This window comes from Protomyctophum parallelum (genome assembly GCF_964188405.1).
Source record: "Protomyctophum parallelum genome assembly, chromosome: 8".
Classification (NCBI taxonomy): Eukaryota; Metazoa; Chordata; class Actinopteri; order Myctophiformes; family Myctophidae; genus Protomyctophum; species Protomyctophum parallelum.
The window spans coordinates 40,499,616-40,527,015 of record NC_139703.1 but is presented as its reverse complement, the minus strand read 5'-3'; the positions used below and the strand labels follow the sequence as shown (position 1 = coordinate 40,527,015).

Genomic DNA, 27,400 nt, shown 5'->3' with positions numbered 1-27,400 from the left:
GTGGACCCTGTTGTAAACAAGTGTAATGCTTAATTGGGTCGTCCACTCACAGTTGACAGTCTTTGTATTGAGTTTGTGCTTAAAATGTACTGTAAATTCTACAAACTGTTAATAAAGATTTCAATCAATCAATCAATCAGTTGTTCTTTATGTGTGAACGGGGCCATGAAACACAGACAGAGCACAGCACAGTTGTTCTTTATGTGTGAACGGGGCCATGAAACACAGGCAGAGCACAGCACAGCACAGTTGTTCTTTATGTGTGAACGGGGCCATGAAACACAGGCAGAGCACAGCACAGTTGTTCTTTATGTGTGTATGAAGCCATGAAACACAGGCAGAGCACAGCACAGTTGTTCTTTATGTGTGAACGGGGCCATGAAACACAGGCAGAGCACAGCACAGTTGTTCTTTATGTGTGAACGGGGCCATGAAACACAGGCAGAGCACAGCACAGTTGTTCTATGTGTGTATGAAGCCATGAAACACAGGCAGAGCACAGCACAGTTGTTCTTTATGTGTGTACGAAGCCTAAGGCCTTACCTGCGGGGGGTAAAGGTGGTGCCGACAGGTGGAACTCTAGGTGGCGCCGTTGGTCGTCTGACCGGAGACGAGGACGACGAGGAGCTCTGGGCCTTCGTCTCCTCCTCCTGCCTCTTCGGGGGGGCTCTCTTCCCCTTCTCAGCTGGACCTAATTATAATTAACAACGTGCTTTAGTTCCTACACAGCAACGCACTACTTCACCCCTTTATCCAACATCAATGACGCTCATTATAAGACCAATGCTTTCATTGTCTCCACCAGGCCGAAGGCATGGGGAGAGAGTATATTTTATTGTCTCCACCAGGCCGAAGGCATGGGGAGAGAGTATGTTTTATTGTCTCCACCAGGCCGAAGGCATGGGGAGAGAGTATGTTTTATTGTCTCCACCAGGCCGAAGGCATGGGGAGAGAGTATGTTTTATTGTCTCCACCAGGCTGAAGGCATGGGGAGAGATTATGTTTTATTGTCTCCACCAGGCCAAAGGCATGGGGAGAGAGTATGTTTTGTTGTCTCCACCAGGCCGAAGGCATGGGGAGAGAGTATGTTTTGCACTCAGTTCGTGTGTGCGTGTGTCCGTCATTCCTTCCATCCGTTACCAGCTAATCTCCGGCACCGTTAACCCGGTCGATGCCAAACTTTGCATACACACTCCCAGGATGCTGACGATGAAACTCTGCCCCACATATTCCAGAACGGCCTTTTATAGCGCAAACACATTTTTTTATATTACTCCTCTAGATTCGGTCCAAAAATCTCACAAATTGTTACACAGTATCTCTATAGTCATGTGCTCTAGTCGGATCCGTTCGATATTCCATATTCCATATTAATTGGCTATAATTGGCTTTCAAAGTTTGCAAGATTGCCCCGTTTTGAACAAAAGCCTCAAATCATGAACTGCAATTTACGTGAAATCTTTCAAACATTTTGTTACTAGGCCAAGGAATATATCCCGCCACCAACAGGTTGATTTTTGCAAAACACATTTTTGGAACAAAATGCCTCAAACCATCCAATTGCCATCAAAGGCTTATGAAGAACTGGCACCCTTTTCACATTGGCCTATTATAGCGCCACCAGGAGGCCACAACCTGCCCTGCCCTGGTGGAGACCTGTGCCCCGAGGGGCACTTTTTCTAGTCTGTTTCTCAGAGGAGGGTCTAGGACACTTCAGAAACCTGAAGTGCACGCATGCACACACACACACACACACGGTTGATATTTACTCTGTTTCTTCCTCTGCCAGAGAATGTAGAGTTCGTGTCGCTGGAGGTTTTTGCCCTTCTTCTTCGCCTTGGCTGCAGATTCCTGAAGGAGACACAGTTCAAACATGTCCCTGTCATAAATCAGATTCCTGAAGGAGACACAGTTCAAACATGTCCCTGTCATAAATCAGATTCCTGAAGGAGACACAGTTCAAACATGTCCCTGTCATAAATCAGATTCCTGAAGGAGACACAGTTCAAACATGTCCCTGTCATAAATCAGATTCCTGAAGGAGACACAGTTCAAACATGTCCGTGTCATAAAGATGTGCTTGACGTCATTAACATTAACAAAGTGTTTACATCCTGGAGCCATCGTGGGTCCCGTGGGTCGACAGAATAAGGTCATCAAGCATCTCGTTTGGAACATTAACGCTTTGAAAGAGAGCCGGGTTCTAGTTAATAGTGAATAGCAGTGAATGGACTCACATTGCCAGGTTCTAGTTAATAGTGAATAGCAGTGAATGGACTCACGTTGCCAGGTTCTAGTTAGTAGTGACTACTAGTGAGTAGCAGTGAATGGACTCACATTGCCAGGTTCTAGTTAATAGTGAATAGCAGTGAATGGACTCATGTTGCCAGGTTCTGGTTAGTAGTGAGTAGCAGTGAATGGACTCATGTTGCCAGGTTCTGGTTAGTAGGGAGTAGCAGTGAATGGACTCACGTTGCCAGGTTCTGGTTAACAGTGAGTAGCAGTGTACATGGACTCATGTTGCCAGGTTCTGGTTAGTAGTGAGTAGCAGTGAATGGACTCATGTTGCCAGGTTCTGGTTAACAGTGAGTAGCAGTGTACATGGACTCATGTTGCCAGGTTCTAGTTAGTAGTGAGTAGCAGTGAATGGACTCACATTGCCAGGTTCTAGTGAATAGTGAATAGCAGTGAATGGACTCACATTGCCAGGTTCTAGTGAATAGCAGTGAATGGACTCATGTTGGCAGGTTCTAGTTAATAGTGAATGGACTCAAGTTGCCAGGTTCTAGTTAATAGTGAATAGCAGTGAATGGGCTCATGTTGCCAGGTTCTAGTTAGTAGTGACTAGCAGTGAATGGACTCACATTGCCAGGTTCTGGTTAACAGTGAGTAGCAGTGAATGTACCCACGTTGCCAGGTTCTGGTTAACAGTGAGTAGCAGTGAATGGACTCATGTTGCCAGGTTCTGGTTAGTAGTGAATAGCAGTGAATGGACTCATGTTGCCAGGTTCTGGTTAGTAGTGAGTAGCAGTGAATGGACTCACGTTGCCAGGTTCTGGTTAACAGTGAGTAGCAGTGTACATGGACTCATGTTGCCAGGTTCTGGTTAGTAGTGAGTAGCAGTGAATGGACTCATGTTGCCAGGTTCTGGTTAACAGTGAGTAGCAGTGAATGTACCCACGTTGCCAGGTTCTGGTTAACAGTGAATAGCAGTGAATGGACTCACGTTGCCAGGTTCTAGTTAACAGTGAGTAGCCGTGTACATGGACTCACGTGGTCTCTGAAGTGAACGATGGCCAGGTTCTTGTGCGGCCGGCAGTAGACCGTCCTCAGCGCTCCGTACTGACCGAAGTGTTTGGTCAGGAGGTCCTTCTTGTTGAGCTGAGGGGGGACGTTCTTACACTGCAGCACCACCAGCTCTTGGAGCTCATTGGGTGACAGGCCCTCCGTGCTCTCCGTCCGTTGCCTGCCGCGTCTGGCCGGGGGCGTGGCCATGAGCTCCGCCTTAGCGAGTTTAGCTGAATCTGGGCGGACATTTAAAAAATTTAATGAAATGATAATAATGGGCTGAGCTATGATTCTTCTCCGTTTGAGTCAGAATGAAACCAGGAGGCCTGGACGGTCAGCTCAGCCGTCTCAATGGGATATAGTTCCAATGTTTGGAACTATAGCCCATAGGCACCACGCTTTGTCTCAATGGGATATAGTTCCAATGTTTGGAACTATAGCCCATAGGCACCCCGCTTTGTCTCAATGGGATAGTTCCAATGTTTGGAACTATAGCCCATAAGCACCCCGCTATGTCTCAATGGGATATAGTTCCAATGTGTGGAACTATAGCCCATAAGCACCCCGCTATGTCTCAATGGGATATAGTTCCAATGTGTGGAACTAGCCCATAGGCACCCCGCTTTGTCTCAATGGGATAGTTCCAATGTTTGGAACTATAGCCCATAGGCACCCTGCTTTGTCTCAATGGGATATAGTTCCAATGTTTGGAACTATAGCCCATAGGCACGCCGCTTTGTCTCAATGGGATAGTTCCAATGTTTGGAACTATAGCCCATAAGCACCCCGCTATGTCTCAATGGGATATAGTTCCAATGTGTGGAACTATAGCCCATAGGCACCCCGCTTTGTCTCAATGGGATAGTTCCAATGTGTGGAACTATAGCCCATAGGCACCCCGCTTTGACTCAATGGGATATAGTTCCAATGTGTGGAACTATAGCCCATAGGCACCCGCTTTGTCTCAATGGGATATAGTTCCAATGTGTGGAACTATAGCCCATAGGCACCCCGCTTTGTCTCAATGGGATATAGTTCCAATGTGTGGAACTACAGTCCATAGGCACCCCGCTTTGTCTCAATGGGATATAGTTCCAATGTGTGGAACTATAGCCCATAGGCACCCCGCTTTGTCTCAATGGGATATAGTTCCAATGTGTGGAACTATAGCCCATAGGTACCCCGCTTTGTGTCAATGGGATATAGTTCCAATGTGTGGAACTATAGCCCATAGGCACCCTACTTTGCGGCGAGATCAAAGCGACTCTTTGATCTCGCCACTCTCTTACTATTCCGCTCGGAGCCTGATGAAGGCCGAAACGTTCCTGCTTCCTTAATAAATGATGACAGTGTGCGGAAGGAATAAGTCCCTTCTTTTATTATATAAAATAAAGCCACGTACCCGTGGTCTCCAGCAGCTCTCTGTCCAGAGCCTGGGGCCCGTGCCCTGGTGGGGGCCCCGCCTGCCCCGACGGGGGCCCCCCCTGCCCCTGAGCGGGGCTGGGGTCCATCCACTCTGCTGCTGGTGCCTGGCCCATGGGGGGGGGCTGCTGCTGGGGGCTCCTGGTGTCCCGCGTCCACTCTGCTGCCTGGCTCATGGGCTGCTGCTGCTGGGGGCTCTTTTGATGCATTTAGAAAAGCATAATCATAATACAACATTATAGTCTTTTTGTAAAAAAAAATGGAAAATACTATTTCTGAATGTATTAGGGTTGGAAATATCAATTGCGAGAGCTAATGGAGCAAAAAGGCAGTCTATTGAAGTACTTACAGAGGCTGTAGAAAAGGTCAAAGCACAACTATAATGCCATATTTTACATGTATGTATGTCTGTCTGCTTTTCAATCTTATTTATAAGTCTACCAGCCAAGATGCCTATATATTGTGAAATGTCAAACTAACTGATGAAATGTCTTTTCTTGTTGCAATGATAATTGGAACCTTGGGGAGGGTGGGGCAATGGGGGATTTGTAATTAAAATGAAAAATGCTTAATAAAAACTTGGTCACAAAAAAAAATACAACATTATAAATCAGCGATTCAAGGATTTCACAGTAAAGTCCAAAGACATGTTTCCACTGAGGTCCTCTCACACTGAACGGAAACAATACTTTAAAATACATCACAAACACAAACACATAAACATTACATACACAACACAACAAGTACGTCCCTACCCGTCCCTCTAAGAGGACCCTTTTATAGGGCAACCTTTTCCAGTAGCCATAGTTTAGTCTTCTGTTTAAATGTCCTCAGATTGGAGGTCAGTTTAACACTGGTTTCCAGGCTGTTCCACTGCCTCCCCCTTTCAGAACGACGAGTGGCCCAGGAAATTAATCCCAATGCATTTTTCCCATAGACATTTCAAAACGTATTTATTTAAAGACCTCTTAACCCATTTAGGCCTAAGGCCGATTCTAAAAACGCCTCTAAATCCTGACCTAAGGTTTCTGAAAAATTTCAAATATTTATATAGCAGCATCAAAAAAATTACATTTTTGAATACTGTACATACTGTACAGAACCCAAATATGGGTTCCCGGCCTGAGGGGGTAAGATACCAATAGGGGTTCCCGCCCAGAATGGGTTGGCGTCGTACGAAGCCAACTCGAGTCGTGACAAATCATGACAACAAACACAATATTTTGGACCAAACAAAATAATTACAAAGAAGAAAAACAACAAAGAAAGTGTTGTAACCTTCCGTTTCTTTCTACTTTCTAATTCTTTATTCGGCCCGAAACATTGCGTTTATTGTCATGATTTGTCACGACAAGAGTTGGCTTTGTCCGCGGCGTAAACGTCTTTAAATAAATACTTTCTGAAAAGTCTATGCAGTGACGGCGCCAGGGGGGGGCTGGGGGGGGGGCTTTAGCCCCCCCTGCTGGAGTCTTAGCCCCCCCTAAGCACCCCCTGCCCACAAACCTAACTGTGATGAAAAATATTCATGGTATAAATAAAATATATGAAAGACAGAATTGACTTACTTTTATATAAACCATTACTATAAAATCATACTTTTTATTTTTGGAATGCTGAAATAATCCATAACCTGACTTTTAGTGCCGCTCCGTTCTCCCGTTAAAGGCCCGCTGACACGCCCCTCGGGAGATAAGAACGGCTATCAAACAATGCTATCATGATTGTGACGTCAGACTGTGACAAGCTTTCTCCATCGACTTCTATGCGGGCTCGCCGGGCTTGGTGGCCGTAGTAGCATAGCAACTTATGCTACTATTTTGGTGTCACATTTAGAGTCATATTTCCTATAAATGTAATTGAAAAAAATTATTTTTTCGCTCTAAAATATTCGTTACAATGACATTGAGTTGACGTGTAAGTTTGAGGGTAAACTGTTGCATATTCGCAATTTCGCGTGACTAGTTCCAGAGAGCTGGGATGCAGCTCTCTGTAACCCCGCTAACATGGCCTCAAATTCAGCCTTGTGCAGAGCCCTGTGGCTCTGCCGGGCCATCCAGCCCTCTGTCCCCGGCTCCCCGCCGTCATATAGTGCCTCTAACTACCCGGGGCAGTGGAGCACTGCTGCCGGCTCAAGTAACCTGACCGCTCTCTCTCTCACACACACACTCTCTCTCTCTCTCTCACACACACACACACACCGATATGGGGGGGCAGTGTCTCTCTCTCTCTCACTCACACACACACACACACACACACACACACACACACACACACACACACACACACACACACACACACACACACACACACACACACACACACACACACACACACACACACACACACACACACACACACACACACACACACACACACACACACACACACACACACACTGCGTCTTGCATCAGCGCGCATACGGAGTGCCTTACGCGGGTGCAGTACTTAGTTTAGACAGTTTTTGGTTTAGACTAGTCATTGGTTAGTCACAGAGCCGAAGAGTTTGTTCAATCCTCAAGGCCCCCCCCCCCCCCCCCCCCCGCAGCCCCCGCGAGGCCGCCGCCGCGGATTTATTTATTTATTTCCCAAATGGTCTAAAAATGAGTTATTTAGCATACTTTTACCAATGAATTAGCCTATACACAGACAGCGACTGATCAGCCTATTTTGGACGATATGGGTCTTTTCTCGAGTCAGTGTGTAGTCTCACTAGTCTGTGTAGGGTTAGGTCTCTTTGGTGAATTCTTGATCAGTGTTATTATGTCACGCCTCAAGAACAACTACAAAAGAAACCCGATTAGCACTTTTTAACACCTCTTGGACGGCCGGTGTCTCTCAAGACAGACTGTTGCCTGAGGAACAACAGGGGAGGCGCTGTTTTCCCGAATATTTGACGATGGGATTCTCAGATTGCCGGCGGAGAGGTCCAAAATGTTCGGAATTCCCAGAAAATATGTAATGTAAATGTAAAATGTCCACGAAAATCTTCATGGGGGCCTAAAGGGGCCCTGGGAATCTTCATGGGGGCTGTGGCCCCCACAGACTCTACGTCGTTGGTTAGTCATTAGTCCTACATCTACAACCTATCTCAAACCCTCACCCTAAACCTAACCTCCCACGAGGCAGCACACCTAAACCTAACCGTAACCCATGTCTAACCAATGCTATGTCTAACCAAAGTATGCCTCCCCCTTACGCACCGCAATTCTCTCCCTCCGTATCTCTCTCTCTCTCTCTCTCTCTCTAATAATAATAAAACGCATCACAGCGCGACAACTTGTGAAGATTAGATATATTCGAAGAAACTAGCATTTAGGAACCACTGGAAAAAATAACAAGTATCCGTGCGCAACATGGAGCTCTCCAATAGCCACGTAACATTCAGAAGGCATGTGATGTCTTCGTCACCACCAGATGAAACTTTCATCTCATTAATCATTGACATAGCGTTATTTAGGCTATAATGATCAACTTGTATGGGTGATCATTTTATGTATATCAAATATTATATTAACTCAAGGTAATTAATGCTACAGCTCTGAATATAAATGTCGGAACTGGTGTAAAATGGAGAATAAGCCTGTTGCAGTGTTGCGCACTGAAAACCAGAACAGGTACGCTCGCCCCTTTTCCTACTCACCACCACGAAAAGTGAAGGACGGTCGCCCTGGAATTTCGAAAAGTGAAGTCGGCTTGCCCCAAACTGCCAAAGCCATGAATAGCTCGCCCCCAAAGTGTGGTTATCTCACCCCACAGCGTGGATATCTCACCCCAAAGCACGGATATCTCGCCCCATGTTTATTTCATGTTTATTTTACCTTATTTCTCATATTAGAACCTTTAGAATCAATGTTGTTTGTCAAATGAGAACATTTAGAACCAGTTTGTTGTTGTTGGTCAAATGAAAATGATGCATGGTACCCAGGGGGCAAACCACCCTTTTTTGGAAAACTGCATTTGCCATGACCTCAAAGGTTGTCCACGGTTTTTTATTATTGGGTGTGTCTGGACCCTTATTGTGCATATTTACAAGATGGTGCCTACCCGAAACGTGAAACGTGAAAAAGAAAAGAGACAATGTCTCTTTTCTTTTTCACGTTTGCAGCCATATTGACAATATGCAAGCTCAAGGATATATGTCCCTTCTGGGCCATACATTAGATTAGCCAATGGATTAATATTGATTGTGTTTGCCAAAACAGTCAACAATCATGGTAGAAATCATGGTAAAGCACAATTTCGATATTATTAATTTTGACAATTTAGATATTATTTCTGGTGGACAACCTTTGAGGTCATGGCAAATGCAGGTTTCCTAAAAAAAGGGTGGTTTGCCCCCTGGGTACCATGCATCATTTTCATTTGACCAACAACAACAAACTGGTTCTAAATGTTCTCCTTTGACAAACAACATTGATTCTAAAAAGGTTCTAATATATGAGAAAAAAGGTAAAATAAACATGAAATAAACATGGGGCGAGATATCCGTGCTTTGGGGCGAGATATCCACGCTGTGGGGCGAGATAACCACACTTTGGGGGCGAGCTATTCATGGCTTTGGGGCAAGCCGCCTTCACTTTTCGAAATCCCAGGGCGACTGTGCTTCACTTTTCGTGGGGGTGAGTTGGAAAAGGGGCGAGCGTACCTGTTCTGGTTTTCAGTGCGCAACACTGCAACAGGCTTATTCTCCATTTTACACCAGTTCCGACATTTATATTCAGAGCTGTAGCATTAATTACCTTGAGTTAATATAATATTTGATATACATAAAATGATCACCCATACAAGTTGATCATTATAGCCTAAATAACGCTATGTCAATGATTAATGAGATGAAAGTTTCATTATACTTCTGGTGGTGACGAAGACATCCAGTCATGCCTTCTTCTGAGTGTGGCTATTGGAGAGCTCCTATAGTTGCGCACGGATACTTGTTATTTTTTCCAGTGGTTCCTAAATGCTAGTTTCTTCGAATATATCTAATCTTCACAAGTTGTCGCGCTGTGATGCGTTTTATTATTATTATTAGAGAGAGAGAGAGAGAGGGATACGGAGGGAGAGACTGGCGGTGCGTAAGGCAATCCTATGCGCGCTGAAGGCTGATGCAAGACGCAGTGTGTGAGACGTGTGTGTGTGTGTGTGTGTGTGTTGTCGCTGCTCCCTGGTGAGCGCTGATCGGATAGGCTGTATACACTATACAGCAACTGGCCTAATCATTATGACTGACTACTATTGGTATGTCTGTAAACCTCGTCCTTCCAGTCGCTTTGTAGCAAAGAGTAGCGAGTGTTTTGGGAAACAGCAAAACGCAAAATGTCTTTTTCAAGGCAAAGATAAAGTAATTCAGAAGAAGCTGTGAGTCGGCTGTCAGAACTCAGCAGCACCAGTGCCCGCACGGTTCACAGTTCACACCACTGCAGCAACACTGACACGTTCAGCGGAGTGACTGCGGTCTCTGTGCCGTCTGTGAAGAGCCATGAGCCCCGGAGGGGCAGCAACACCGCCGGGTAATCTACACTGACTGACTCAAAAGCCGTCCAAACGTCGTTCTGTGTATAGGCTAATTCATTGGTAAAAGAGAGAGAGAGAGAGAGAGAGAGAGTGTGTGTGTGTGTGTGTGTGTGTGTGTGTGTGTGTGTGTGTGTGTGTGTGTGTGAGAGAGAGAGTCGAGAGAGAGTCGAGAGAGAGGGAGAAGAGGGCTCAGGTTAGCCCGGCGCTGTGGCGCTAGACAGGCAGTGGTAACCTGTGAAGCTCCGCACCACGGAGCCCTGTTCAGCACTTAGCCGTGTTTGAGGCCATGTCAGCGGGGGGAGGACGGAGAAAATTACGATTATGCAACAGTACACAGTACAACTTACACGTCAACTCAATGTCATTGTAACGAGGATTTTCGAGCGAAAAAATAATTTTTTTTTTTCAATTTCATTTATAGCAAAAATGACCTAAATGTACCGTCAAAAACGCTAGCCTGAGCTAGCTAGCAGCCACTTGTTGCTAGCGCGGCGCGCCGTAGCCATAGAACTCTATGGCCGTAGCCCTGTCTCAAACAATTTCAAACTGTTTTCAGTCAGACCACGTGATGTGCTGTACCACCCATATTAATTTTGGGGCGTGTCAGCGGACCTTTAAGACAGTACAGTCAAACAGCCCCCTCCCTCAGCCCCCTCCCTCCTGAGCCTTGGGAGCGGAGCTGCGGACTCTCAGCCCGCACTCCCCGCAGCCTCACAGTCACATCACTCACATACGCTCAGTACAAGTCTGTCTCGTTCTGTCACTGTGACTTCTGTCCCCACGCTGTGTTCTTAACTTCTTTAACAGGTCGCTCGTATTTCTTTATGTAAGATAAAGAATCCGATGAACACGGAGAGCCATTGAGCCAAAGAGGACTTGTTGTTGCTGTTCCTCATGTTAGCGATAGCTGCTAAAGCTATCAACAGTAAACACAACCTTGCTAGGCTAGCAAGCTAACGTTGCAACAGGATCGTGTGTGTGTGTGTGTGTGTGTGTGTGTGTGTGTGCGTGCATGCGCGGGGGGATTCCGGATATTAAAATAATAATAGTAGTTTGAGTATGCTGGCCATGATGCATTGAATAATATCTGAATAGAACATTAACTAGAGTTATGAATAAGGAATAGAAACCAAGATGATGTGGTTGACATCATCCATAGTTACTATCATGTATAATAATAATAATAATTTATACATAGTAACTATGGATTATAAACCTATAATAACTATTATTATTATTATAATTATAGGCATAATAAAAAGAATAAACATTTTAAAAACAATGAAAGTGCACAATACTGCACAGCTTTTATTTGTACTTACAATGTTAAACCCTCAGAAATCGCCGGTGACGGTGTCAGAATAATGATTTGCATTGTTGTGTGCACTTATTATGTGTATTTAAGTTATGTGGCCTATAAACTAGGACCACTGAATCATTGGAATGCCATTTGTCGTAGTATATATATATTCATATTTTTTGCCAAAATCCAGTAGCCCCTGCTAAAAAAAACCCAGCCCCCCCATAGCTCCCCCATGCACAAATGTCTGGAGCCGTCGCTGAGTCTATGAGGGGAAAATGAACGGGGGTTTATTTTCCGGGTCTCTCTCTCTCGAGGCGGGACTGCGACGCTCTATAGACATGAATGAGCCTTTTGCCCACTTTACTTTTCAAAGCAGGGAGCACCACATCTGCAATACTGGCTCTGCTGCAGTGTTGTTTTTGGCAGCAAATTTCTATTTTAGTTTAGTCATAGTCTTTGGACTGAAACTTCATTTAATTTTTGTCACCTGGAATGTGTTAGTGTTAGTCTAGTTTTAGTCGACTAAATGTCATAAGATTTTAGTCGACTAAATCTACAGTTGATTTAGTCGACTAAAATTATTATTTTGGCGCGTCTTGATGCCGTCGTAATGAGTGTTTTTACACTTGCTGAAAATAGCCGATCTACAAGCTCAGCTATTTTCAGCATGCAACCAAGTGTAAAATGACTTATACTGGATCTCTTGTCCACTAGTCCCTACCTAACATTTTAGTCTAGTTTTTATTTGTCGACGAAATTGTCAGTATATTTAGTCTTAGTTTTAGTCATCGTAGCTTAGTTTTCATTTAGTTTCCATTTAGTTTCGCCAGTGAAAAAAGGTAGTCGACGAATATTTTTCGTCTTAGTTTTAGTCGACGAAAACAACACTGCTCTGCTGTTTACCTGGCTCCTGTTCCAATACTGTCTCTGCTGTTTACCTGGCTACTGTTCTACTGTCTCTGCTGTTTACCTGGCTACTGTTCTACTGTCTCTGCTGTTTACCTGGCTCCTGTTCTACTGTCTCTGCTGTTTACCTGGCTCCTGTTCCAATACTGTCTCTGCTGTTTACCTGGCTCCTGTTCTACTGTCTCTGCTGTTTACCTGGCTACTGTTCTACTGTCTCTGCTGTTTACCTGGCTACTGTTCTACTGTCTCTGCTGTTTACCTGGCTCCTGTTCTACTGTCTCTGCTGTTTACCTGGCTACTGTTCTACTGTCTCTGCTGTTTACCTGGCTACTGTTCTACTGTCTCTGCTGTTTACCTGGCTACTGTTCTACTGTCTCTGCTGTTTACCTGGCTACTGTTCTACTGTCTCTGCTGTTTACCTGGCTCCTGTTCCAATACTGTCTCTGCTGTTTACCTGACTACTGTTCTACTGTCTCTGCTGTTTACCTGGCTCCTGTTCTACTGTCTCTGCTGTTTACCTGGCTACTGTTCTACTGTCTCTGCTGTTTACCTGGCTACTGTTCTACTGTCTCTGCTGTTTACCTGGCTCCTGTTCTACTGTCTCTGCTGTTTACCTGGCTCCTGTTCTACTGTCTCTGCTGTTTACCTGGCTCCTGTTCTACTGTCTCTGCTGTTTACCTGGCTCCTGTTCTACTGTCTCTGCTGTTTACCTGGCTACTGTTCTACTGTCTCTGCTGTTTACCTGGCTCCTGTTCCAATACTGTCTCTGCTGTTTACCTGGCTACTGTTCTACTGTCTCTGCTGTTTACCTGGCTCCTGTTCTACTGTCTCTGCTGTTTACCTGGCTCCTGTTCTACTGTCTCTGCTGTTTACCTGGCTACTGTTCTACTGTCTCTGCTGTTTACCTGGCTACTGTTCTACTGTCTCTGCTGTTTACCTGGCTCCTGTTCTACTGTCTCTGCTGTTTACCTGGCTCCTGTTCTACTGTCTCTGCTGTTTACCTGGCTCCTGTTCTACTGTCTCTGCTGTTTACCTGGCTCCTGTTCTACTGTCTCTGCTGTTTACCTGGCTACTGTTCTACTGTCTCTGCTGTTTACCTGGCTACTGTTCTACTGTCTCTGCTGTTTACCTGGCTCCTGTTCTACTGTCTCTGCTGTTTACCTGGCTCCTGTTCCAATACTGTCTCTGCTGTTTACCTGGCTACTGTTCTACTGTCTCTGCTGTTTACCTGGCTCCTGTTCTACTGTCTCTGCTGTTTACCTGGCTACTGTTCTACTGTCTCTGCTGTTTACCTGGCTACTGTTCTACTGTCTCTGCTGTTTACCTGGCTACTGTTCCAATACTGTCTCTGCTGTTTACCTGGCTCCTGTTCTACTGTCTCTGCTGTTTACCTGGCTCCTGTTCCAATACTGTCTCTGCTGTTTACCTGGCTACTGTTCTACTGTCTCTGCTGTTTACCTGGCTACTGTTCTACTGTCTCTGCTGTTTACCTGGCTCCTGTTCTACTGTCTCTGCTGTTTACCTGGCTCCTGTTCTACTGTCTCTGCTGTTTACCTGGCTCCTGTTCTACTGTCTCTGCTGTTTACCTGGCTCCTGTTCTACTGTCTCTGCTGTTTACCTGGCTACTGTTCTACTGTCTCTGCTGTTTGCCTGGCTCCTGTTCCAATACTGTCTCTGCTGTTTACCTGGCTCCTGTTCTACTGTCTCTGCTGTTTACCTGGCTACTGTTCTACTGTCTCTGTTGTTTACCTGGCTACTGTTCTACTGTCTCTGCTGTTTACCTGGCTACTGTTCTACTGTCTCTGCTGTTTACCTGGCTCCTGTTCTACTGTCTCTGCTGTTTACCTGGCTCCTGTTCTACTGTCTCTGCTGTTTACCTGGCTCCTGTTCTACTGTCTCTGCTGTTTACCTGGCTCCTGTTCTACTGTCTCTGCTGTTTACCTGGCTACTGTTCTACTGTCTCTGCTGTTTACCTGGCTCCTGTTCTACTGTCTCTGCTGTTTACCTGGCTCCTGTTCTACTGTCTCTGCTGTTTACCTGGCTCCTGTTCCAATACTGTCTCTGCTGTTTACCTGGCTCCTGTTCTACTGTCTCTGCTGTTTACCTGGCTACTGTTCTACTGTCTCTGCTGTTTACCTGGCTACTGTTCCAATACTGTCTCTGCTGTTTACCTGGCTCCTGTTCTACTGTCTCTGCTGTTTACCTGGCTCCTGTTCCAATACTGTCTCTGCTGTTTACCTGGCTCCTGTTCTACTGTCTCTGCTGTTTACCTGGCTACTGTTCCAATACTGTCTCTGCTGTTTACCTGGCTACTGTTCTACTGTCTCTGCTGTTTACCTGGCTACTGTTCCAATACTGTCTCTGCTGTTTACCTGGCTACTGTTCTACTGTCTCTGCTGTTTACCTGGCTACTGTTCCAATACTGTCTCTGCTGTTTACCTGGCTACTGTTCCAATACTGTCTCTGCTGTTTACCTGGATCCTGTTCTACTGTCTCTGCTGTTTACCTGGCTCCTGTTCCAATACTGTCTCTGCTGTTTACCTGGCTCCTGTTCTACTGTCTCTGCTGTTTACCTGGCTCCTGTTCTACTGTCTCTGCTGTTTACCTGGCTCCTGTTCTACTGTCTCTGCTGTTTACCTGGCTACTGTTCTACTGTCTCTGCTGTTTACCTGGCTCCTGTTCCTCGGCGCTGGCTCACCGCGTCTGGCCTCCTTCAGAACGCCGCTCAGCGCCCGGCCGAACAGGCCCGCCACCGGGCCCCCCACCGGGCCCCGAGCCCGCAGCAGAGGCCTCTTCTGTACAACCAGGAGGCAAACCATGATGGAGTCATTTGATTTAGCTTCAAAAGGATCATCTTAAGGCTCATTCATAGTCTGGATTTTCAGTGGTGAGGTGACCACCGCTCCGGTGGTGAGGTGACCACCGGAGCTGACATAACGTTGAGCGGTGGTGAGTAAAAACAGAGAGAAGGGCTGGAGCGGTGGCGGTGGTTTGCTCTTCACCGCGGCTCAGACAGTGACGTCATGTTGTAGTTCGGTGGTCACCTCACCACCGTAAATCCAGACTATGTATGAGCCTTTAGATGTACAGTCCAACATCTGCACATGTTTGTATGTGTACTAGCCTATGTTCATACCTATATATTTATTATGTCGGTTTAGATTTTGTGTGTGTGTGTGTGTGTGTGTGAGAGAGTGAGTGAGTGAGTGAGTGAGTGAGTGAGTGAGTGAGTGAGTGAGTGAGTGAGTGAGTGAGTGAGTGAGAGAGAGACCGCAAGCACGAGAGCAGTGCATGTTCGTCAACCTTACTGCATGTTCGGACTAACGGGACTTCGGATCTATGGGCGGTCCCCGTACGTGTGTGCGTTAATTTAACAAAGGTGCAGACGATCAGAAATCAGCAGAGATTAAGCGACATTTGCACTACTCTATGCCGTATTGAAGTGGACTCGGCCCCAGACTTTTCTCCCTGGAAATAAAAACGTCTGGGTTTCCGAGGCTAACCATAACGCTGACCTGTGATTGTCATGTCGTCTCCCCCTCCGTCTGGGCGTTAAAACTACAGAGATTAAAATAGGGTGCATTTTGCATCCCAAAACACAGTTTATAGTTAAGGGACGCAATAAAACAACGACCTCTGCATCCACGGGATGCACTACTGTACTGTTTTTTATTCTAGTTTATTTTGCTAGCTTTAGTTATAATAATCATTTCTTCTTCTGTTTTCTACATGAATATAACCACATTATAACCATAAATGCCGCAATTTGTAAAAAAAATGCTAAATATGACTCCTAACGTCGTTGAAGTGGGACTCATGAAATGTCCCTGGGACTCATTTCTAAAAGACCATCCCTGCATCCTGGGACTCATTACATTGAAAACCTATTCACATCACTTAAACTACGTATGTTACTTATATTATTGTGTGTAATGACCTGTGGTTGTCGAGGTGTTACATACCGTGTTTAATGACCTTTACATATTGTGTGTAATGACCTTTACATATTGTGTGTAATGACCTTTACATATTGTGTGTAATGACCTTTACATATTGTGTTTAATGACCTTTACATATTGTGTGTAATGACCTTTACATATTGTGTGTAATGACCTTTACATATTGTGTTTAATGACCTTTACATATTGTGTGTAATGACCTTTACATATTGTGTGTAATGACCTTTACATATTGTGTTTAATGACCTTTACATATTGTGTGTAATGACCTTTACATAGTGTTTAATGACCTTTACATATTGTGTATAATGACCTGTGGTTGTCGCGGCGTCTCCCCCTCCCTCTGGGGACTCTCCTCCTCCTTCTTGGCTCTCTCCGGACCGTCGGGACCCGACGGGCTGTCCTTCCGCTTGGTTCCTTTGCCGGGCCGCGCTGTGAACGGGTTGGATTCCCCCGTGGCCTCCCGGTCAGCCGCCAAGGAGGTCAAGGAGGAGGTCCTCTCCTCTGCGGCGGGGCCGTCTTTGGCTTTCTGGGGGTCACCGAACGCAGACGCCTGACCGAAGCCGCTCGCCTGACCGAAGAGTGGCGCTACGGTTTGTGGCTGGAGCACTTTGGTTGAGAAGCTGAGAGGCAAGACGAGGCAAGGCAAGTGGATTAGCATTATTTTATTATGGTTTTGTGTTTTAGGCATTATGCTATACTTTTAGCTATTGGAAAAATAGCAGATCTACAAGCTCGTACTGTAGAATAGATCTGAATAATTTTGCCAATTTCTGCATAGTATTTGTGAGGTTAGGGTCAGGACTGTACCCTGTACTGATTACATTTCTGATTGACTGTACCCTGAACTGATTACATTTCTGTTTGACTGTACCCTGTACTGATTCAATTTCTGATTGACTGTACCCTGAACTGATTACATTCTGTTTGACTGTACCCTGTACTGATTACATTTCTGTTTGACTGTACCCTGTACTGATTACATTTCTGTTTGACTGTACCCTGTACTGATTACATTTCTGATTGACTGTACCCTGAACTGATTACATTTCTGATTGACTGTACCCTGAACTGATTACATTTCTGATTGACTGTACCCTGAACTGATTACATTTCTGATTGACTGTACCCTGAACTGATTACATTTCTGTTTGACTGTACCCTGTACTGATTCAATTTCTGATTGACTGTACCCTGAACTGATTACATTCTGTTTGACTGTACCCTGTACTGATTACATTTCTGTTTGACTGTACCCTGTACTGATTACATTTCTGTTTGACTGTACCCTGTACTGATTACATTTCTGATTGACTGTACCCTGAACTGATTACATTTCTGATTGACTGTACCCTGAACTGATTACATTTCTGATTGACTGTACCCTGAACTGATTACATTTCTGATTGACTGTACCCTGAACTGATTACATTTCTGATTGACTGTACCCTGAACTGATTACATTTCTGATTGACTGTACCCTGTACTGATTCAATTTCTGATTGACTGTACCCTGAACTGATTACATTTCTGATTGACTGTACCCTGAACTGATTACATTTGTTTGACTGTACCCTGAACTGATTACATTTCTGTTTGACTGTACCCTGTACATTTCTGCCAAAAAAAGTATTCAATCAATCAAACCCGAAAAAGCTTGATAACAAGCTTATTGATTGATTGAGTACCCGTTATCAATAAGCTTTGGGCTTATTGAGTACCCGGTATCAATAAGCTCTGGGCTTATTGAGTACCCGTTATCAATAAGCTTTCAGGGCTCACCTGAATGTAGACGGGGTGGTGGGCTCGGTGGGGGGTGCAGCGTTGGTGCCACAGGGCGAAGCCGGCTGGGAGAAGGTGAACTGCAGCGCCGCAGAGGTGGAGGAGGAGGAGGAGGCCTGAGGCGGAGGCTCCTTCTGGGTGGAGATGTGAGCAGGCTGGGAGAAGCTGAAGCCCAGGGGTGGTGCTGGTGCTGGGGGAGGAGGAGGAGTGCTGCTCTCCATGCCAGACCCAGCAGCGCTGCTCGGTTCAGGGTTGTTGTTGGAGGAGGAGGAGGGTGGCGGTTCAGGGCTGGCGCTGAAGATGGGCTTAAACAGCACCTCGTTGGAGGGCTTGAAGCTGAACTGGGGCAGTGCCAAGCCTTGGCTCGAACCCTGAGGCGCTGAGCCAAACACCCCCCCAGCAGAGGATGATACACCGTGAGGCGCTGAGCCAAACACCCCCCCAGCAGAGGACGATACACCCTGCGGCGCTGAGCCAAACACCCCCCCAGCAGAGGACGATACACCCTGCGGCGCTGAGCCAAACACCCCCCCAGCAGAGGACGATACACCCTGAGCCGCTGAGCCAAACACCCCCCCGGCAGAGGACGATACACCCTGAGGCGCTGAGCCAAACACACCCCCAGCAGCAGAGGACGATACACCCTGAGGCGCTGAGCCAAACACCCCCCCGGCAGAGGACGATACACCCTGAGGCGCTGAGCCAAACACCCCCCCAGAGGAGGAGGAGCCAGTGGACAGAGGCTGGCCGAAGGGGGTGTGTCCAAAGGAGCCTGTGGTGGAGGAGGCGGAACCTGTGGACAAACATTAAGGTTTGAATCATGTGATCCTTCTGGTTCCGATTGATAACAGTTCAATTCCATGATGGAGTGGGAAGTAAACACAAAGTCTAACAGACACCACACCACTCAAAGAAATATCGTATTATTTTAAAAGGAATTAAGATATTAGTACACACTGTGGATATATCATATTAGTAGTAGCTTACACTGCCGTTTACATGAACCACAATAGAGCGTCGCAGTCCCGCCCCCTCGAGAGACCCGGAAAAGAAATCGCCGTTCATTTTCCCTCATAGGCTTTTCTTAAAGTATTTATTTAAAGACGGTTACGCCGCGGACAAAGCCAACTCGGATCGTGACAAATCATAACAATGAACACAATGTTTTGGGCCGATCAAATCATTACAAAGAAGAAAATAAAGGCAGGAGACAACACTATTTGTTTTGTTTATCTTCTTATAAATTATTTGATTGGCCCAAAACATAGTGTTCATTGTCATGATTTGTCACGATCCGAGTTGGCTTTGTCCACGGTGTAACCGTCTTTATAAAAATACTTTAAGAAAAGCCTATGGAGAAAATGCATTGGGTTTTATTTCCTGGGCCACTCGTTGTTCTGAAAGGGGGCGGGACTGCGACGCTCTATAGTGAACGGTATTCACTATTGGCCTGATGATCACAGGTCCATCCGTTTCAGGAGGACAGTCCCGACTGAGACCCGAGTGCCCGAGGGACCAGATGTCCAAATGTTTGTCCGGTTCTCTGTGTTTCGGTTCTGAGCTTACCTGCGCTATACCCTCTACTCCAAAGGGTGGGCAACTTTGACCATGGAGAGAGCCACTATATTGCAACACTCACTCGATATTACTGTCAAATGCCTTTAATTCTAGTTAATATATTATACTTTGTGAACTACATACAAATACAGTGGACATAAAAAAGACAATAACATTTTAATACTACTCATTAAGCTACTAATTTAGACAAATTAAAGCGGGTCATGTTTGCAAATCAATGATATATCAGTATTCTGATATTAACCTGAGGGCCGCATTAACACAATCAGCGCCGGGATTCCTTCAAAATAGGAGCTCTGGGGTGCCGGAAAGACATGGCCGCTTTTACTCTGATACCCACTTCCCGGAAACAATCCGGGGGAAAAAACGGAGAAATAGTTTGCTTTACTTTGCTAGCTTACATTGCTATCGTTTTAATTTATACGATATATGATCCAAAAAGCCTTCATATAGGCGGATGAGGAGCGCTAGTATGTCCATCAGATCAAAACCACGGAGAGTGCCCATACCCGAAGGCGGGGTTGGCGAAAGGGCCTTTCTGTGTGGAGTTTGCATGTTCTCCCCGTGTCCCCTAGGGTAGGTACCCTCACATGTTCTCCCCGTGTCCCCTAGGGTAGGTACCCTCACATGTTCTCTGCGTGTCCCCTAGGGTAGGTACCCTCACAAAAAACATGCAGTAATCCTGGTCACTAAACTGCCTCCCCCTGGCCAGCTGGGGCGCCTGATGGAGGGGAAAGGAACTGGTTGGAATAACGTGTTCCTTCCACACGCTACGTCCAACCAGGGAAACTCCCCCCTGTCAGGTGTAAAAGGAGCAACTTGGACACTCAGGCATGAAGGAAGCATGAGTTCAAGTCCGTTGCTCTCCCCTTGTCCCCCATATATGGGGACTAGGTTGGTGGAGGGTGTGTAGAGCCCAGGATCACATTAGAATCTAATGTGATCCTGGGCTCTACACACCCTCCACCAACCTAGTTGACACAGGGGTGAAAAATGGGTTACAAAATCGTGGGATAAAAAAAAAAAAAAAAACACGGAGAGCGCCCTAGATGAGCAGATACAAGGCATTCCTTCTGCCGCGCTGACAGCCAAGTCAACGGAAAGCTAATATGGCCGTAGAGGATGAGGATTGAGGATGCATAGGACGTGTACAAACGTCCTATGCATCCCTCGATTGGATTCCCTGGGACGGAAACGGTTAAGTGAAGGTGGGGGGGCCGCATGTGGCCCCTGCATGCTCTAACGCACCTGTGGTGGTAGTGTGGGAGGCAGCTGACGGGAGGCTGAACACTGAAGGCTGCTGACCGAAGCCTGGAGGATGAGGAGGAGGCTGATGCTGACCGAAGACCGACTGCTGCCCGAACGCTGGAGTCTGTCCGAACACGGCTCCACTCACCTGGAGGGAGCGGAGCAGCGCAGTATATGACAATTAATTATTATAATTATTATAATTTCTATAATAGAAAATTGGAACTTGCATAATTATAGAATATGCTTCTAAATATGCATTTTATTGATGGTAATAATAATAATAATAACTAGAACTGCACTCTGTCGAGTGCCTACTTGCGTGTTGCACACTAGTAGTAGGCCAAGCAGAGCCTACTACGAACTGCTACGAACTCTCAAATATCAGCCTTTCTGTAAAACATTGAAATTATATGTACCAATGCCATGGCATAACTGGCTCTCAATGGCGACATAATAGTAGGTTTCAGATTACGTACATAGAGGCATCACCTTTAATCCACCAGACACTGAATGCCTATATATGAAAGCTTTATGTAATAATTTGTAAGTTGATGCGTAGTATACTGTGGTTACTTGGGTTGTTTTATGCGTATGCCGTAGCTGGATTATTTGCTTTACAGAGCAATGGAGAAAACTCCGATGTGAGAGTGACGTTATGAAGATATGTACCAATGCCATGGTATAACTGGCTCTCCATGGTGACGTAATGAAGATATGTTTCAGTGTCGGGTGAACTGAAGGTAATGCCTCTATGTATACATGTATTCAATCTGAAACCTATCTTCATTACGTCACCATCGAGAGCCAGTTATACCCTGGCATTGGTACATATCTTCATTACGTCACCATCGAGAGCCAGTTATGCTTCTAAACATGTATTATATTGATAATAATTAATAATAAGGATATTATAATTATTCTTAATGATTCTGACCTGTCCAAAAGCTGCTGTGCTGCCACTGCCCGCCCCGAACATAGAGCTGATGCTCATAGCGCTGCTCTGACCAAAGGCCTGGGATAGGATAGGATAGAACAGATCAGATCATTGATTAGTGATCTCTCACCGATGCAGCGTAAGACAACGATCTAGTGTACAGGAGTTAAGAGTCACAGACGATGCAGAGTAAGAAAACGATCTAGTGTACAGGAGTTAAGAGTCACAGACGATGCAGAGAAAGGCCCCGTTCACACATAAGACAAACGCAAGAGACACTTGTGTCCTGTGTGTTCTGGGTGTCAATGCTTTTCCAGTTGGAGTCACATGGTTTGATTGCATGGGGGGAGAGGGGGGGGGGGCAGAATATAGCCATGCAACAAGGTTGTCTCATCAAACCTCCCATTGGAAAGGCATTGAGGCGGCCATGACACACAGAAGACACAGGACACAAGTGTAAATTCTTTCCGCTCCTATGCCACCAAAATGTGGAACGCCCTACCAACAGTCATTAAGACATGCGAATCCCTTGACTCGTTCAAAACCGCTCTCAAAGGGCACCTACGGACGGCTGCAATTCGAAATTGGCCCCCGTAAAATCTGAATCCCCCCCCCCTCGCCTTTTTCCCCCTCACTGTATATGTTTCTTTTCCCTTTTTACCTCATTTATGATGAATTCCTGTTCTGTTCTTTGACTATATAGAATTGTGTATTTGTATGTCTATGTTTTGATAAATTGAACAAGGTGGACCCTCTTGTAAACAAGTGTAATGCTTAATTGGGTCGTCCACTCACAGTTAACTGTCTTTGTATTGAATTTGTGCTGAAATGTACTGTAATGTAATGTAATTGACAATTGTTGTCTTAGGTGTGAAAGAGGCCTGTCATGACAGCAGACAGCCTAAGTACAAATATAATTTATGAAAAGCTACTACAGTGAAGTCTGTTCACAGAAGTTGTTGTAGGATATGTGGGGATTATCTGACGAGGTACCATTTGAGTGGGCAAAACCTTACATAATACTAAAAAATACTAAATTGTTTATAGGGTCAATATAATTAAATAATATAGCCTTTCCACAGGAGTATCTTTTTATATTTTTCCAAAAAGAATACAAACAGCCAATAGCATATTACAAAGTTATCCCCCTCACTGGGGAAAATTCCGGGAGGAAAAACAGGCAAGCACCGGGGTGAGTTGTCCAGTATTCATCACAACAACACTGGAGCATGGTAACCATGGTAACCTGCCTGGCTCATCGGGGTCGCCGGTTCAGATCCCTGTGGCGGTCCGAACAGCGAGGAGGACGCTGTCTGTCCAAAGGACGGCGTCTGTCCGAACATGGAGGTCCCCGCTGAGCCTGTACGTGTGACACCATTTATTACATCTTTTAGGGTTAGGGGTGTTGACAGTTCACTAACCCATTTTGGGCAGGAACACCTTTTGGTGTTTCAAGCATTATGTTATGCTTTAGCTATTGAAAAATAGGAGATCTACAAGCTCGTAGCTACGAGCTTGTAGGTCTGCTATTCTTGAAAAATCGTGAAAATGTGCCTGAAATCTTTGAATATATGTTCAGAGCAGGTTTTTAACTCAAATCTTTGCTACTGAGAGGGTCCCTGGAACTACATATTTTCAGATGGGGGGGGGGGGGGGGGGGGTCAGGGGCCAATGTCATATATATCTAGGGTTCCTTGACATGAATATGTTTGAGAACAACTGACATAGAAACATGTTTTAGGTCTAAATGGGTTAAATCACTGTTTCAATTATTCAATTAAACAAAACAGTTAACAACTAATGGAAAGTTCTGCGGTTCCATCATTGGGCGGTTCTCTGTGAATGTAATGGTGTGTGCGCGCGTGTGCATGGCAGAGGATATTATTCTCTGGTATCGGTATTCTATTCGGTATCGGCTAACACGGAAATTGTGGTATCGGGATCAGATCGGAAACGAAAAAAGTGTATCGTGACATCCCTAATCCCAGATAGGGTCATTTAGGGCTACCTACATCCAACCAGCTCAGTGGCCTTGTGGTTAGAGTGTCCGCCCTGAGACTGGGAGGTCGGGGGTTCAATCCCGGGGCCGGGTCATACCAAAGACTGTAAAAATGGGACCCAGTGCCTCCCTGCTTGACACTCAGCATCAAGGGTTGGATTGGGGGGTAAGTCCCTGTGACATACTAGCGTCATGTCCAGGGGGTGTACTTGTACACCAAGCTGCCTCACGCTACAGAAACAGGAGATAGGCTCCTGCCCCATGGGCCTCATGGCTACAGAAACAGGAGATAGGCTCCTGCCCCTATGGGCCCCATGGCTCGGCAAGGCTACTTACTTACCTCCAACAGCTGGTGTGAGTCCCTGCATCATAGCGGGCTGTGGGAACGTTCCAGACTGGAAGAACGCTGCACTCTGTGGCTGAGAGCCAAACGCTGCACTCTGTGGCTGAGAGCCAAACGCTGCACTCTGTGGCTGAGAGCCAAACGCTGCACTCTGTGGCTGAGAGCCAAACGCAGACTGGAACATCCCCGGCTTGTTGCTGCCGCCACCACCGGGAACCTGGAAGGCGCCCCCTTGAGGCGAAGCCCCGAACAGACCCCCGCTGGGATTCATTTCACCGAGCAGAAACTAAAGCATGGATGTTTGTCCGTTTGCTCTGTTTGTTTTCTCTGTCTTCTTCTTCGCTGCAGATTCCTGAAGCAGAAAAACAAAACACACAGTCGGGTAAATACATGCAAACCAACCCATTTAGACCCGAGGTAGATTCTACAAATGTCTTCTAAATCAAGACAGTTTTCTGAAGAACCCCATGTTTCTGTGTCAGTGGTTCTCAAACATTTTCATTTTGAGTTAAAAACGGTTCACTCTGAAAGAATATATATTCAAAAGATGTGCGCCACATTTTCAAGATTTTTCAAAAATAGCAGATCTACATCTCATAGCTCGGCACTCAGTGCCACGCTATGAGCTTGTAGATCTGCTATTTTTCAATAGCTTAAGTATAACATAATGCTTAAAACACCAAAAGGGGTTGACGGTTTCCGCCCAGAACGGCTTTAATGACTTTGTAAAGTTTAACACATGGAACCAAATGGACCCTTACAGCTCTGTAACTCTGAGACCCCTTTTCCACCGATTGGTTCCCAATGGGAACCGGTTCAGTTCTTTTTGGTTTTTAGTCCATGAGCCAGAGCTCCAAAATTGGTGGGCAAACTATACCCTATATTAAATTGTTTATAAACATGATAACCCTTCCACAGTAGTAGCTTTTTCACGTTTTTGATTATTTTGCATATTTTCCTACATAATGCCTCATTTGCATATTTAAAAATGTAAAATTTGTAATAAAATAAATCATTGTCTTCGTGTAAGTACTCAATTGGGGGAGTTTAATGGTGATAACAATCTAATATAGGTATGGTTTTGCACACTCAATTCATAATTCACGTTTCAATTTTGGAGCTCTGGCTCATGGACTAAAAACCAAAAAGAACTGAACCGGTTCCCACTGTGAACCAACCGGTGGAAAAGGGGCCTGTGAGTGTAACACATGGAACCAAACCAAATGGACCCTTACAGCTCTGTAACTCTGAGAGTGTAACACATGGAACCAAATGGACCCTTACGGGTCTGTAACTCTGAGAGTGTAACACATGGAACCAAATGGACCCTTACAGCTCTGTAACTCTGAGAGTGTAACACATGGAACCAAATGGACCCTTACAGCTCTGTAACTCTGAGAGTGTAACACATGGAACCAAATGGACCGTTATGGGTCCATTAGGTACCTCCATAGAGATGTGGGGGTCCTAAATGACCAGGTTTGAGAACCACTGATCTTGTATTGTGTTTTATAGGTCTGTGTCAAGCTATTTAGACTACTGATGAAAACTCTGAATATGTTGACATTATATCAGCCTGTCTGTCCACTAATATTTTAATTAGCACATAGGCTACTGTCAATTAGACAGAAAGACAGACAGACAACACAACACAACAATGTGTGTGTGTGTGTGTGTGTGTGTGTGTGTGTGTGTGTGTGTGTGTGTGTGTGTGTGTTTGATTGAAATATTTATTAACAGTTTGTAGAATTACAGTACATTTCAAGCACAAACTCAATACAAAGACTGTTAACTGTGAGTGGACGACCCAATTAAGCATCACACTTGTTTACAACAGGGTCCACATTGTTCAATTCATCAAAACATTTGGAGACATACAAATAGACACTTCTATATAGTTAAAGAACAGAACAGGAATTTATCATAAAGGAAGCAAAAAGGGAAAAGATACATATACAGTGAGGGGAAAGGGGGGGGCGGTGGGGGATTCAGATTTTACAGAGGCCAGTTTCGAATTGCAGCTGTCCGTAGGTGCCCTTTGAGAGCGGTTTTGAAGGAGTCAAGGGATTCACATGTCTTAATGACTGTTGGTAGGGCGTTCCACATTTTGTGTGTGTGTGTGTGTGTGTGTGTGTGTGTGTGTGTGTGTGTGTGTGTGTGTGTGTGTGTGTGTGTGTGTGTGTGTGTGTGTGTGTGTACGCAGCTCGTAATGTAAGGTATTTTAAGGCCCCTTAACGTTACAACGTGGATTCTCTGACGTGTGAAACTCATTTCAAAGTGACCCGCTTCATTAGAGTGTCATAATTGAACAGTAAGTTAAATCAACCACTTACTGTTAGCCGTTTAGCCGTTAGCAGGTTAGCCTTCTTCTTCTTCTTCTTCTTCTGGCGCACAGGAAAAAAAACTTTGTTTACACTCAGTTCCGGTTCCGGTCAGGTCCGTCTGTGTTTTGGTCTCGGCTGGAGTCCGTTCCGCCTTTCATTTTAGTTCCCACCTCTTTAAATCTGTCGACTTTTTATTTATTTACCTTTACTGTTTTTTTTAAAAGGCAATAAAGTACCGTAAGTCATAGTTTAACGGAGAATCACGTGGTTTAGTGGCGTCACTGCAATACAGTGGTTCTCAACCAGTGGTCCGGGGACACCCAGCGGTCCTTGAAGGGGTTCCAGGTGGTCCGGGGACCACCAAAAATCTGTGTACTATTCAAGGAAAAAAAGTACCTCAAGTCACGGTTCACGGAGAATCACGTGGTTCAGCAGGGCGGACAGTAGTCAGTGTTGCCAAGTCTGCTTATTATAAGCATAGATCTTTGGCTTGTTTTCATGGAAAGTAGTTTGGAAAGTTCACATAAAAAAAAAATAGGCAGCCTATATATTTTTTGTTTGTTTTTTCACTAGTAACTACTAATAGAAGTACTTAATTTTCCCCAACCATGTAAAAATATGTCTTGTGCGAGGGAGATCCCCGGGATAAAAGTTTATTCCGCTCCTATGCCACTAAAATCTGGAACGCCCTGCCAACAGCCATTAATACATATTGTGAATCCCTAGACTCCTTCAAAACCGCTCTCAAAGACCAGCTCTTTCTCCCCGTAGGCTACTGTACTAGGCCTATATGTTTTACC

General features: G+C 45.4%; 2 protein-coding genes across 2 annotated transcripts in view; both read right to left on the bottom strand.

The window, feature by feature from the left end:
• mcm3ap (minichromosome maintenance complex component 3 associated protein) overlaps nt 1-18,520 on the bottom strand; it is a 73,536-nt gene extending 55,016 nt beyond the window's left edge. The window contains exons 1-7 of the mRNA XM_083772075.1: nt 18,172-18,520; nt 16,703-17,012; nt 15,100-15,225; nt 4,691-4,907; nt 3,274-3,524; nt 1,770-1,851; nt 544-691 (exon numbers count right to left, since the gene is read on the bottom strand). Coding sequence (XP_083628201.1) covers nt 544-691; nt 1,770-1,851; nt 3,274-3,524; nt 4,691-4,907; nt 15,100-15,225; nt 16,703-17,012; nt 18,172-18,392 — 1,355 coding nt within the window. The 5' untranslated portion in view covers nt 18,393-18,520. The remainder of the gene's footprint in view (nt 1-543; nt 692-1,769; nt 1,852-3,273; nt 3,525-4,690; nt 4,908-15,099; nt 15,226-16,702; nt 17,013-18,171) is intronic.
• Nucleotides 18,454-26,676, bottom strand: LOC310863038 (uncharacterized protein; the record flags this gene model as incomplete). Its single annotated transcript, XM_083771161.1, has 8 exons — nt 26,610-26,676; nt 24,449-24,628; nt 24,274-24,367; nt 23,185-23,294; nt 21,935-22,012; nt 20,998-21,145; nt 18,587-18,964; nt 18,454-18,476 (listed from the first exon to the last, which is right to left on the bottom strand). The coding sequence occupies exons 2-8, from the start codon at nt 24,545-24,547 to the stop codon at nt 18,454-18,456; spliced, it is 930 nt and encodes a 309-aa protein (XP_083627287.1). The 5' UTR covers nt 24,548-24,628; nt 26,610-26,676.
• Between the last annotated feature and the right edge of the window lie 724 nt (nt 26,677-27,400).